At 43.9% G+C, this 12,500-nt stretch overlaps 1 protein-coding gene across 3 annotated transcripts in view; it reads left to right on the top strand.

Moving 5' to 3' along the window:
* pax7b (paired box 7b) overlaps positions 1–12,500 on the top strand; it is a 54,889-nt gene that overhangs the window by 27,026 nt on the left and 15,363 nt on the right. For all 3 annotated transcript variants that reach the window (XM_076275483.1, XM_076275484.1, XM_076275485.1), the window contains exons 6-7: positions 5,708–5,873; positions 6,202–6,401. In XM_076275483.1, the coding sequence (XP_076131598.1) occupies positions 5,708–5,873; positions 6,202–6,401 (366 nt within the window). The remainder of the gene's footprint in view (positions 1–5,707; positions 5,874–6,201; positions 6,402–12,500) is intronic.

Consider the following 12,500-nt stretch of genomic DNA (forward strand, 5'->3'; position numbering starts at 1 on the left):
GTGATCAAACAATATGCAGAGTGCCATCATCTACTACCACTGTGTACATGGAGGGACCCATAGTGAACATAGAACTTGTAGCTCACTGAAACAGTTTCAAATAAATAACTTAATAATTGGTTCAAGTAAATAAACCGATCCTCAGTGCAGATCTAAGACTATTGTTATTGTTGTGCCAGGCTTGTTACAGTATAGGTCTCTTATTTGGGATGCTGTGCTGAGATAAATAAGATATTTTTATGGTATTTATGGTATAATTAATTGATATTGGGTAGCTGTACAACACAAGAACACAGAGCGGCAGACCAATAGCTGGCTTTAGTTTATTGTATTTCCACTGAATGAGAGAGACAGAGAGAGTGAGAAAGAGAAAGAATAAGAGAAAAAGAGAAAGAAAGAGCCCCATGGCAGTGAAGCTGAGCAAGGCTCCGAGGCATGTAGCAGTTGATGTATGTGAACGACCGATGTGTTTTATGTCCTCCAAGCGCTTGTGTGTGTGTGTGTGTGTGTGTGTGTGTGTGTGTGTGTGTGTGTGTGAGTGTGTGTGTGTGTGTGTGTGTGTGTGTGTGTGTGTGTGTGGAGCAGGAACCGGAGCTTGCTCAGAGTCAGATGCCAGTGCGCTGGGATCATTGCTTTTGTGGAGGGGAAGGTGTCTGACCCTCTTGGCTTTTGGCAGACCCCGTGGCCTGAGTGTCAACCCACTTGAGCGCAGCTGCACGCTGACACAGTATCCAGATGTCAGAGAGAGAGAGAGGGAGAGAGGGAGAGAGGGATGGGAGTAGGATAGAAGGAGAGTGAGAAGGAGAGAAAGAGAGATGGAGAAGGAACAGAAGGAGGGAGTTGAAAAGAGAGAGAGGGAGAAGAAGAGAGAGAGAAGAAGTGATGGACAGAGGAGAGAACGTGAGCGAGTTGGGATAGCAGGGAGGACTGAGTGAGCGGAAAAAGGAAATGAAGGCAATCTGTGGTCAAGGAGAAACAGCATCAGTGTTCAGTCGAATGCTTTCTCTGTTCAGTACTAACTGTAGCTCGTAACCTCAACATGTTCAACTGACAAATGACTTTATAATGGGTACATTTATGTGATGCCTTGAGTTTAATGGGCCTTATAGTCATGGCATCATTTGATTTAGTATTGAATCCCTCAGCACTGGGACCACATCCTCAAAGCAGAGCACTTGGTGTGCCTGAGGTAATTGTGAGTGACAACGTTATTTGCTCCTGGGCTTTATGAGGGCCTACAGCAGATCCTACCCATTTGTCTTCATTACGGGGGCTGGTTCGTGATTATGTCGGCTACGGAACCCCCCCCCCCCCCCTCCTCCCTCAACTGTTTTATGGTCCCTTCTGACGGGCTGCAGGAACTGATCCATATCGGAGCCTAACCGCAGAGTTAACAGCTTCCAGGGGCTTGCCTGCAGGAGGGGAGAGGAGAGGGTATGTATGGAGAGACTGAAGAGACATGACTACCTGTCCTTTGCCTTGACTCAGGAAGCTTCAGTTTCCGCAAACTGACAATGCAAATCACATTTACACTCGCAGCCCCGTGATTTACCTCAAATCCCATAGAGAGGAGAGAGGCGTCTGTGGGAAGAAGAAGAAAAACTACCCTAAATCCAGCAAAGGGACAAGTTTTACTCGTTGTTTTGTTCCGTGCCATTGACGTGATTGGGGGGGGGGGGGGGGGGGGGGTGTTACGAGACAAGAACCTGTAGATTACAGAGAATTATGGTATACCCCACGGAGTGTGAATTTTAGTGGCGGTTATCGTTCCCACCAGACTAAATCTCCCTCTCATGTGGGTGTCGTCTCCTCACCGATGGGTAGTGTTCGCCGCATTGTGTTGAAACATTGCTCAAGGGAAGCGAGAATAAAACCACTGATTGTAGCGACACAAGAAGCATTATGTTCTCTATTCTCGGCACACTTACTGCGTTTTTTTTTTAATCTCTCTCTCTCTCTTGAAAAGTGTCAACCTGCCTTCAGTTGAGAAGAGTAAGAAAAAGCTAAAACAAAACTATGGCACAGACAATGGAATTGTGACATCACCGAACATTACCATGAAAGTAAGAGTTATTCCTTGGAGTCATTTGTTTTGTGTGTCGTGAGGGAACAAATTGGATTTGCTGTTAGATCTCGGAGAGGGAAGGGTATTGCTGCACCCCACACTGGTGCTCAAACATTGGAGTTTTATTATTGGAATTTAAATGAATCTCTCTCAGACTGTCTGATACTTATCAAGCTAATCCAGCCATCCATTCCCAGTTTCCCCTACTCCCAGCAACTTTAATTAGCATAGACGCTCGCTGGTAAACAGCCTGTGAGATGGGGCTTTCTACAGCGCCTTTTCTGAAGCAGCACTTGGACTGTGTTTGCTTGCTTTCGTCTCTCTGAAGTCCTCCACTGTCATTCCTTTTTCCTCTCTGATGTGGAAGGAAGACTTCGAGGCCACGAGTGTCAGCCCCCTGCGGTGAAATCATGTATTAGACGCCCAACTCGTGGCGGAAATCTGGACCCAATAGTCCTCCATTCTCCTAACAAGACACTCTGAATCAGAGCAAATGCTCAGTAAAAAAAGAAGCGCTTATATAAATTTTGAGCGTGCATCTGTGCGTGCAGGGTTACCTAATCCATCCACAACATCTGGATGCAGTAAAACTGTACAGTCCATATTTTTTTAGCATAAGCGAATGTGCACACACAGACACACACACACACACACACACACACACACACACACACACACACACACACACACACACACAAACACACACACACAAAGACACACACACACACACACACACACACACACGCACACAGAGGCCAAGCCACAGAAACACACACATACTGTATACACACATATTCAACAAATACACAAACATAGACACACTCACTCACACATATGTCCACAAGAGCCCACACTCAAAAAAACATATACAGACACACACACACACACACACACACACACACACACACACGTGCGTGCGCACACACACAGCCCTAACCCTTTACCCCTTGACCCCCTGACCAGCCAGCCTTGGCCAGAATCTCCATAGCAACTGTGCCATCACTGCTGTCCCTGTGCCACCTCCACCCAGCAGGTCATCCCTGGGACCCAGCGTGGCCCCCTCCTGGGGCCTAAGTCCTGGCCCAGGTCCCCTCTGACCTGTCTCTGTGGCTGTCGGTGGCGAGTCTGGGAGATTGATGTCGGCCTTTTTTACGCCTCTCAGCCACCGTTATGTTCTACTTTTTTTCTGTGAAATTCAATCACGTTATCCAGGCTTTACTCCTCATCGGACCGTCTCTCCCTGCCTTCCCGAATACCCCCAACACCACCCCCCTACCACACCACCGCCACCACCCCTCCATACGCTCCATGCTGCTGTGGTAATCCTAGGAAGACATATAGTTGCCATCGTCCGACTGGACAGAGCAGGATTGATAGGGCCTGGGTGATTGATATTATGTGAGGAGGAGTGGTGGGCTCCGGAGAGGGGAAAAGGTTTCTATCTGAGCTCAGCTGCTCTCCTCAGCTGCCCTGAGCCCATCTTCTCTACGGAATGTGGCGCGGTCAACCATTACTTTCGTGCGGTCAACCATTACTTCCGTTTTTGTCTGACATTTGTTCGTCTTCCTTTCTTTTGTCTTTCCCTTTGTTCCTCCATCTTTCGTTTTCCCATGGTCCTTTGCGAGGCTAGCTCGCTCTACAGTACTGTATGGCAGCAGCACAGGTATTTCTGCTGATGTTGCGATGAGAAATGTCACCATTTTTTTTGGCTTTGGAGAAGAATGATGCGCACCACTTAACCCTCACTGCTGAAAATCTGCGACGGTGAAATCGCGCGCTTTCTGGTCTGCGCTCTGGTTGTGCTCTCTGGCCGAGATTTGACATGTGTCCTTCTCGGCGGAGGAATTAGCGCAGGGCTGGAGAGAGCAAATCCCTGTTCCAAGGTGACTTTGCCACCGCGCTTCCAAAAGCGGAGCATCAAGTCTGTGCAGCTGCTCCTGCCGCTCTCTCAGACCAAGCCTCTTACTCTGGGAAAAAAAAAAAAGCCGGCAAACGCTGGGAAGCGCTCAGCTCCAGCTCTTAACCAGGAATATGCTCACTCTAATGCTCTCACCCCCCCCCCCCCCCCCCTGCTCCAACACCAGGCACTTTGCCTGCCCTGCTTTTGTGCTCTGCAGCAGAGGCCTCTGACGAGAATGGAGGGTGCGAGGCCAGATGTATGTCATTCTGATGCTGTGTTCGAAATCTCCGATGTTTCAATACATAGTGCACTATAGGGTGAAATAGTGAAGATTTCACACACAGCATGAGCAGCACTCAAAACAGCACTATAGAAAAGCTCTATACAAAAAGACCAGGTTGTGAATAGGAGTGCTTCTTGTGCAAGAATATGCACACACATATTTACAAATAAATAAGCACACACACACACACACACACACACACACACACACACACACACATATAGACACATGCTGGCACAACTTTGGTTTGCTTTTCAGCCCAAGACACTCACTAAACTGCAATTAGGACCCCACCGAGTTAATAAGGCTAATTTGTGGCTGCTGAATTGCCTTTTTAATTTGAGCCGGGTCTGCTTCGCTGTAAGCTGGGAGTGGTGTTGGGTGTGACCCGGGACACTGCGGGAAGCGAGGGCTGGACAATCGGCCCTCACAGCGGGACAGACCTGTGTGGGTCACTGGGCCGCTGCTTTCAGTTTTTTTAAAAGGAAGAAATGTTTTAGTTCTCCTCTCCTGAGAGATGACTGTATGGTTGTTTATCTTCCTTTTAGAGATATTCGATTAACATTTTTGATAAAGTTAAAGGCAGTTTAAAACGTTTAAACCAAAGCCACTTGCTCGCTTCGTTTATGCTATACATTCATTTTTTTCCTCCCCAAAAAGGCTCAGCCAGTGGAGTATACCTCTCGTTTAACCAATAAAGCACTTCACACAATCACATTGTGTACATAAAGCAGAACAGAGGAAGAAAGGATGAGAGGGAGAGTGGGAGAAAAAGAGTATGTGAGTTTGTGTGTGTGTGTGTGTGTGTGTGTGTGTGTGTGTGTGAGAGAGTAAGTTAGTGTGTGTATACGTTTCTTTGCTATCCCTTGATCAATGGCCAGGCTGAAAGCGTAACCCTGAAAGAGCTGCTTAAAAAGGGACGCCCCCTCTTTGTGTAGGGATTCACTGAAAGGCCATTGTCCCCCTTTTTCACTGACCCTCACAAAGGCTTGGGCCATTTGAAAAACAACAGTAGATTAACTGCACTGACAGTGCATTAAGCGCTGAAGAATTGCTCCTCAGAGGCATAGATCAATGTCAGTCACTGTTTTGCATGCACAGGACCCAGGGCCTTGGCTGGGTGAAATGCAGCTTCTTATTGGCAGCACTCTTTCTTTCTTTGAGAAGACAGAGAGAGAAGGGGAGGGGGTTGAATAGGGTCTTTGAAATGTGTTTTAAGTGCAAAGTGCATGTGTGCTCGCTTAAAGAGCCTACCCTGCCCTGTTGGAGGAAATCTCATTATGCCCCCAACACGTATAGTGAGGAGAGTCGAGTTTGTAGAACAAACAATGTTTGACAAAGCATGTCTGAAGAATTTAAGTCTTATATAGATTTAGAATTTCAATTATTTTGTACTCTCTGCTGGGTTGGTTATATCAGAAGAAAAACATGGTCGTCAATTATTTTTGCCCTTCCACAGGTGTGGTTTAGCAATCGACGAGCCAGGTGGCGTAAGCAAGCGGGAGCCAATCAGCTGGCTGCGTTTAATCACCTGTTACCAGGAGGGTTCCCTGGTACCGGAATGCCCACTCTCCCGACGTATCAGCTCCCCGAGGCTTCGTATGCCACAACCACGCTATCACAAGGTACACCTTCTCCAGATGATGCAAACGATGACGTCCACTCACATCCAATCATGTGATGTCATCCAATCATGTGATTGATCTATTATTTGATTTGGTAATGCTGATTTTATATTGTCTGATGCCATAACAAATCAGGTGCATCATTTTAGCCAAAAAAAGGAAATGAAGTTAACAAAATGTAGAACGCATGTCTAGTAATGTAGCTAAAAAGTAATGAAAGTATATAGTAGGACGCAATGGCCTTCTCAGTAGATGTTATTTATGCCATATGAGTACATTCATAACTGTTGAAGATGTTGAGATCCTGATCTGATTGGTCCCCTTGCAGACGGCACTGGCACAGTGCATCGGCCACAGCCTCTGCCCCCGTCCACCATGCACCAGAGCGGACTCCCGGGCGACAGCGGCTCTGCCTACGGCCTGTCGTCGGCCAACCGCCACGGCTTCTCCAGCTACTCGGACACCTTCATGAGTCCGACGGCCTCCAGCAACCACATGAACTCTGTGAGCAACGGCCTCTCTCCGCAGGTCAGTAAGGGTCAGCAGCACAGAGAGGGACACCTCTCCCCCGGCTCTGACCCCTGTCGGGCTCTCTAGCGGACGCCGCTGAGCAGAAGATGAAAGTGCTTTGCTCTTTGTCTCCGTGTGTGCGCAGGGTCGGTTGGTGTTGTGATAAAGCACGACTCCTGCGAGTGCTTCAGGACTCAGGGGTGAAAGAGCTCGAGAGTGCCTGGAAAGTGATTTAGAGTGCGGATGCTCTCTTGTGGCATCTGAGGTGTTTACAAAGACGGATTTAGTAATTACCCATTCACTTGTAATCGTTCCAATTAAATTAAGTGCGTTTAACCCCGCAAGTTTACTTTAGTCTATCCACTTAAATTAGAAATGGGAGTTACCGCGGTGACGGATGTCCTACAGAGAGCATTCTTGTATCCCGTAATGAGCGGCAGAGGAAGAGCAATCAGCTGATTAAGCTAATGAGGGCACTGATACGGCTCTAACTGTGTTAAGGCTCTATATGGTGTTATGCAGTATCACACAGTGGTGTAAGACAATCTACGATACTGTGCATGGCTGTATGAGTTTGGTGAGTGAGCAGACGCAGAGGCCCTGGCATGTTTCAGCACCTGTGAGCATATTTCAACGCAGACTTTGCTGGGTCGTTTGTCACTGTTTGCTTTCAGTAAACTGGTGCAGCAGAGGATAGATATTGAATACTAGATGCTGATAGAATGGATGCTGATGTTGTGACCTTATGCCCTCTTGGTTCTGTAGAAAAAGGACTGACAGATTTCTTGATTTTGTTGCACAGAGGCAAGAGTGGTGTCTGTGGTTTCCTACTTATAGTTTTGGTGTGGCTGTGTGTGGCTCCCTGTTCAGGGTGATTGCGAGTGTTATCCCCTCTCTCCGTGCTTTGAACAATAAGCATTTAAAATGGGACTTTCTGGTCAGGGTTGATTCTTAAATGCCAAAGAATAGGGAAATGACTGATATTGATGCAAATCACTAGTGAAGAGGAAATTATATGCAATTACCGAGCAATACTGGGCAGTTCTGCCCACCCCAAGCAACACGATCTGCCTAACAAGCAGAAAATAAGATTGAAATGGTGTATAAGGAGTTGAAAATGAAATTCAATGCTGCATTTGTCCACAATTACCCCCTCGTTCACACATATTTTATTGGGAGTTTTTTTCTTCTTCTTCAAATATTTCTCAAAGCAGATTGGAGACTGGTATTACTCTTTTTTTCTGTAAAGAAGAAAGAATTAGGGATTTGATGACAAAAAAGAGATTTTCTCTTGTACTGGAGAGTTGGGGATAACACAGGCATTTCTCAGCATGTTTGATTGTTAATCACAGAGGAAGGGCTTTAAGTGCTAATGCTCTCGCTGCAAACCTGCATAAATATCAGGACCATGGTTGGCTTTTTTTTTTTTTATTAATGTGACTATTCAAAGGCTGCTACACAAGTGCTTCTCTTCTCACTCTGTATTTAAGGGCGAGAGAGACAGAGAGAGAGAGAGAGAGAGAGAGAGAGAGAAAGAAAAAAAAGATATAATAGCTCCCCTCTCCTGTTTTACATTAAGGATTATGGTACCCACATTCAAACCACATGCAGCATTGTATGTGAGGATTTTTCTATTAAGGAACACATTTTGCAATTTAAATATAAAATAAAAAAATCAGATACTGTGTGATCTTTATGTAAACATTTTTTTAATCAACTAATATCTTTTAACACACTCCAGCCGCTCATAATTTCATTAAATTCAGGGACCATATTAAGTCCATAGAGGAAAGAGAGCATTAAAAGCATGTGCAGAATTAACTGTAGCTATAGCATGTGATTTATTTGGTTTTGTTTGATTTTATTCTCTATTATTTGTATTTGTTTTAAGCTTCAGTTTGAATGTGCGCGGTGGGGAAATACAGATGAGGTGTCATTAAATTGTGCTATTTCCCCCCCCCCCCCCAGTGTATAAATGAATTAATTTTTTGTTTGCTCTGGTGTGCAATGTATGGTATTGGATGCAGGCATTCCATGGGTGTAAACGAACAAGCCCCCATAGGTATGTTCTCAGTGACTACAAGCCCTTCATCTCCTCTTCTCCCCTTCCCAGAGGCTGGTCTATCACTCTGTCCTCAACCCCACACCAACCCCCACCCACACTCGTCCACATGGAGCATGTGGCAATTCCATCAGCCCCTTATTGTGGGAAAAATTAATGTCCTCTTTGACAGGAGTATCAGAGTTCAGGCCAAACGCCACACTGTGCCTGAATGCTCCCCTACCCCAGCATGTGCCCTGGAGCACAAAAACATCCCCATTTCTTTGTGCTGGAGGCAAAGCATATGACATCTGCTACAGTCACTTATGACATCTAGATTGTTTTATTTATTTATTTATTTATTTATTTGTTTATTTATTTATTTTTTGTGAGGGGGACTAATATTTTTTTTCTTTTATTCTTTTGATTTTTTACTATTAATTAAATATTCCCTGATGTTTTTAAACCCTAAAGAAAATATGTTTTTTTGTTTAGCCATGTGATTGGATATTTTTTGGGTTTGTTTAAAAAGACAAACAGCACTTCACATTTTGATGAAAATGCCTCTGAGCGCAAAGCTTCAAATCAAATCAACATAAGGCATGGGGAAATGCAATGTATACAGCAATGTATATGCATGCTTATAATGTACAGACAAAATAGAGCCTTGGTAATCTGTCACAGTTAAATTGAGGGTTGATGAATGTCTGAGGACTATGGGGAAATGTAGATAGAGCTTTTGTTTTTGTTGCATTTTGTCACTGGTACTTTTCCAACCTTTTTCAGGCCCTCTGTCCTTAACAATGCCATCGCCCAAAGATGGTTCTCTTCTCAAAAGTATTCTACATTTATAAATGAATTTATAAAATAATACTATTGACTTACTTTTATGTATACTTAATTTATACTAAAGATATTTACTAAATAAAATATGTTTATGTGATGCATAGGAGTTTAATTTAACAGACAGAAGGTCGGTGACCATTTTGTTTATTCGCATATCTCATACATCATACAGAAAGTCTTAAAATAAATAATTTTCTTTAAAATATATTGTCACTATATATGAATAGCAAAATAAACCAATAAACAAATTCAGCACATTCACTCATTCAGTATAGCTTTCATACATTTCATAGCAAATAAATATTATCGTAATATAACATTAGTCTGAACAAACAACAGCAATATCTTTATACAGCTGTGCAAATGTGTGAGTTTCCCTCATTTACAGCTGTGCAAATGTGAGAGTTTCCCTCATTTACAGGTGTGCACATGTGTTAGCTTTATTCATACCTGCTGTTAGGATGAGCAGTCTGCTGCTCACTATTTCTTTGGTTAATATGGGTTAAAAACAAGGGTATGAGTTGTGGTGGCGCGGGGCCAGTGTGTAACAGAAGCACACTGGGTTCTAAGCATCAACAGGTGCTGGCTCTCTGCTAGCACCTCCCAGCCTGCGCCAAGACCCTGGACCATGTTCTCATTTCGCTTCTCTGGAAAACACATCATTGTTTTTGTGGCTTGTAATTTTTTTGTGCTCTGATGAAAATAAGGCTGTGCCAGACCTAATCCCCATTAAACCCTCCCTTGGCCCAAAACTGAGGTATGGACAGATTTCTGCGGCCTTGAATACGTCTATTATCCATGTTTGTTGGATTGAGTTTGTCTGACAATTGGTTGGTGGGCTGTATCTTTATTAATTTGTTGGGCAACACATTTTTTCCCCTCTTTTTTAAAAGTACAGTTGATTATTTGTAAAAGGGGATTTTGAGTGGAATGGGTGTTGGGAAATTCACATTGAGTCATTCTCTGAAATGTCAACACAATCCTAAGAGCCTCCAGGGTTGCCAGATTTGACAGCTGTCAGCAGCAGAGGGACTTCTGGACTAGTTTGTGGAAGGGGCAGGTGGTGCCCATTAGCGCTATATCATCTCAATCCTGCACTGAGTGTTAGTTCAAGTATTCAGTGTTGCGTCACTCTATTCCCATTGTTTTCGTTTGCACACTTTGACACAATCATTCTTTTCCAATGTATTCTTTAGTCTGAGTTTATCATGATTGTAATTTGATAATTTCATTGTCATTTCATGATTCATAATATATTCATAGCCAACTCTGATCTGGATAGAAAATTAGCACTGACATAAGACAGCAGCCAATGAATAATAGTCATTTTTATTTTGAATATTGAAAACATATGAACATTTGTTACAATTGCAGTGTGGTTATTGTACATTATACGATACATATGGTAGATGATGTATTATCCTAACATTATTTAGCACATCTTATTTTTATTTTTATAGAGACATATAGTATGTAATTTAAAACCATGTTTATTTTTAAAGTGTAGAGGATATGACTTAATTAAACATCCCGCAAATCCACAGACAGCCGTAAATCATTTTGAAATTCATCTTAGCTCTCTTGTTTTAAAGAATAACATAGATGAGCAGCAGAAACCCAATAAGAATGACACAAAACTTGTAGACCTGCACAAAGAAAGATTTCAAAAAGACAAACTAAACTAAAAAAAAAATCCATAAACTTACAAAATAAATAAAATGAAAAAATCTACTATAAACAAAACTAACCAACCAAGAAAAGAAGCAAAAAAAAAGAAAGAAAGAAATATGTATATATATTTTTTTCTTCTATTGCAGTTGGAAGATTTGTGTTTTGGAATGAAGGAACTCTGGCTAGCTATTTGATGTTGGGAGAAGGGGAGTGCGCCTAGGCAGGGTTTCAGCACTGGGGGATCAGAGACAGAGCAGTGCTCACCAGCGCTCCCTTTGATCCATATCCCCAGGCCTGCCTGCCTGCCCGAGCGGAGCGGAGCGCGCAAAACGCAGGCCGCGCTGGTGATTCCTGACAACTGTCTGCCAGAGATAAGCGCGGAGACCGAAACCTCACTCTGCAGTTCCATTAGCAGCAGCAGCAGCCACTTTAAACTGGATGAATTATATTTAAGAAGCCTGCACAGGGGTTGCCAAAAAAGAAAATATATGAAGAGGGGTGGGGGTGGGGGGTTGAGGAGAAGGAGGAGGAGGAGGAGGAGGAGGAGGAGGAGGAGGAGGAAGAAGAGGGGGAGTGGGGCAGGGGGTGGGGTAGTGAAGTGAAGTTGGGGGTGGTGGTGGTGGTGGTGGGGGGGGGGGGGGTTAGGGGGGAGGAGGGGTTAGAGAGAAATTGAGTTTGGCTCTCCCTCTCATTCCTCTCTGTCTCTTTTCTCTCCCCCCCTGCGCCTTTGACGAGACATTGTGCACCTGAATGTCAATGAGCGAGTTGCCGCACAGGCTCCCATGTTATTAAAACTTGTGTATTAAGCCTCTTGCTGGGCACCATGTCAACTGGCACGCAGCACCGTCAACAAATATCAAAAAGGATGAACGCATATATTTACATCCCGTCATACACCAGGAGCAAAGAGGGGGGGTGGGGGTTGGGGGGGGAGAGAGATACTTGTTAATTAGAACTCGTCTTAAATACAGATGCTGTTTCAATTTGGCAAGAATTAAAAAGTAAGAAGCTTTAGAAAAAAAAGATGAGACCTGCTTGGAAGCTGCCAAGAAAATCAGGGAATTTAAATCATATCCACTGGCAGAATGTTTATTCCTGCATGAATTTATTTATTTTCTTTCGGCAGCTCTGTCTGTCTGTGTGGAAGTCGGAAGGCTCCTGTGTTTGCGTTAGTCAGAGGTGCTTGGTGTGGTGGCTGAGGTTACTTTGCTGTTCCTTGTAACAGTATATCACAACAGTCTATTACAACAGAATGGACTCAGTATATCACAACAGAATATCACAACAGAATGGACTCAGTATATCACAACAAAATATCACAACAGAATGGACTCAGTATATCACAACAGAATGGACTCAAATCGAGATTGTATTAGTAATTAGCAGGCGATGTCCTCCTCAAGTGGCTATGCATTTTTGTAGATGCATTGTTGAACAGTGTTAAACAATGACAGCATAAATACCTTAATCCAAGTCACTCCCCTGTACTTAAATAGGTTTCCCTTATGGCTTAAGGGCAAATTTGTTGCAAGTTGCTACTTGGTCTTAAATGTCACTCC

This window comes from Alosa pseudoharengus, unplaced genomic scaffold (genome assembly GCF_046254945.1).
Source record: "Alosa pseudoharengus isolate Yale_2024_CS ecotype anadromous, Long Island Sound unplaced genomic scaffold, YU_APseudo_1.1 YU_APseudo_1.1_scf_9, whole genome shotgun sequence".
In the NCBI taxonomy this organism is placed as follows: Eukaryota; Metazoa; Chordata; class Actinopteri; order Clupeiformes; family Clupeidae; genus Alosa; species Alosa pseudoharengus.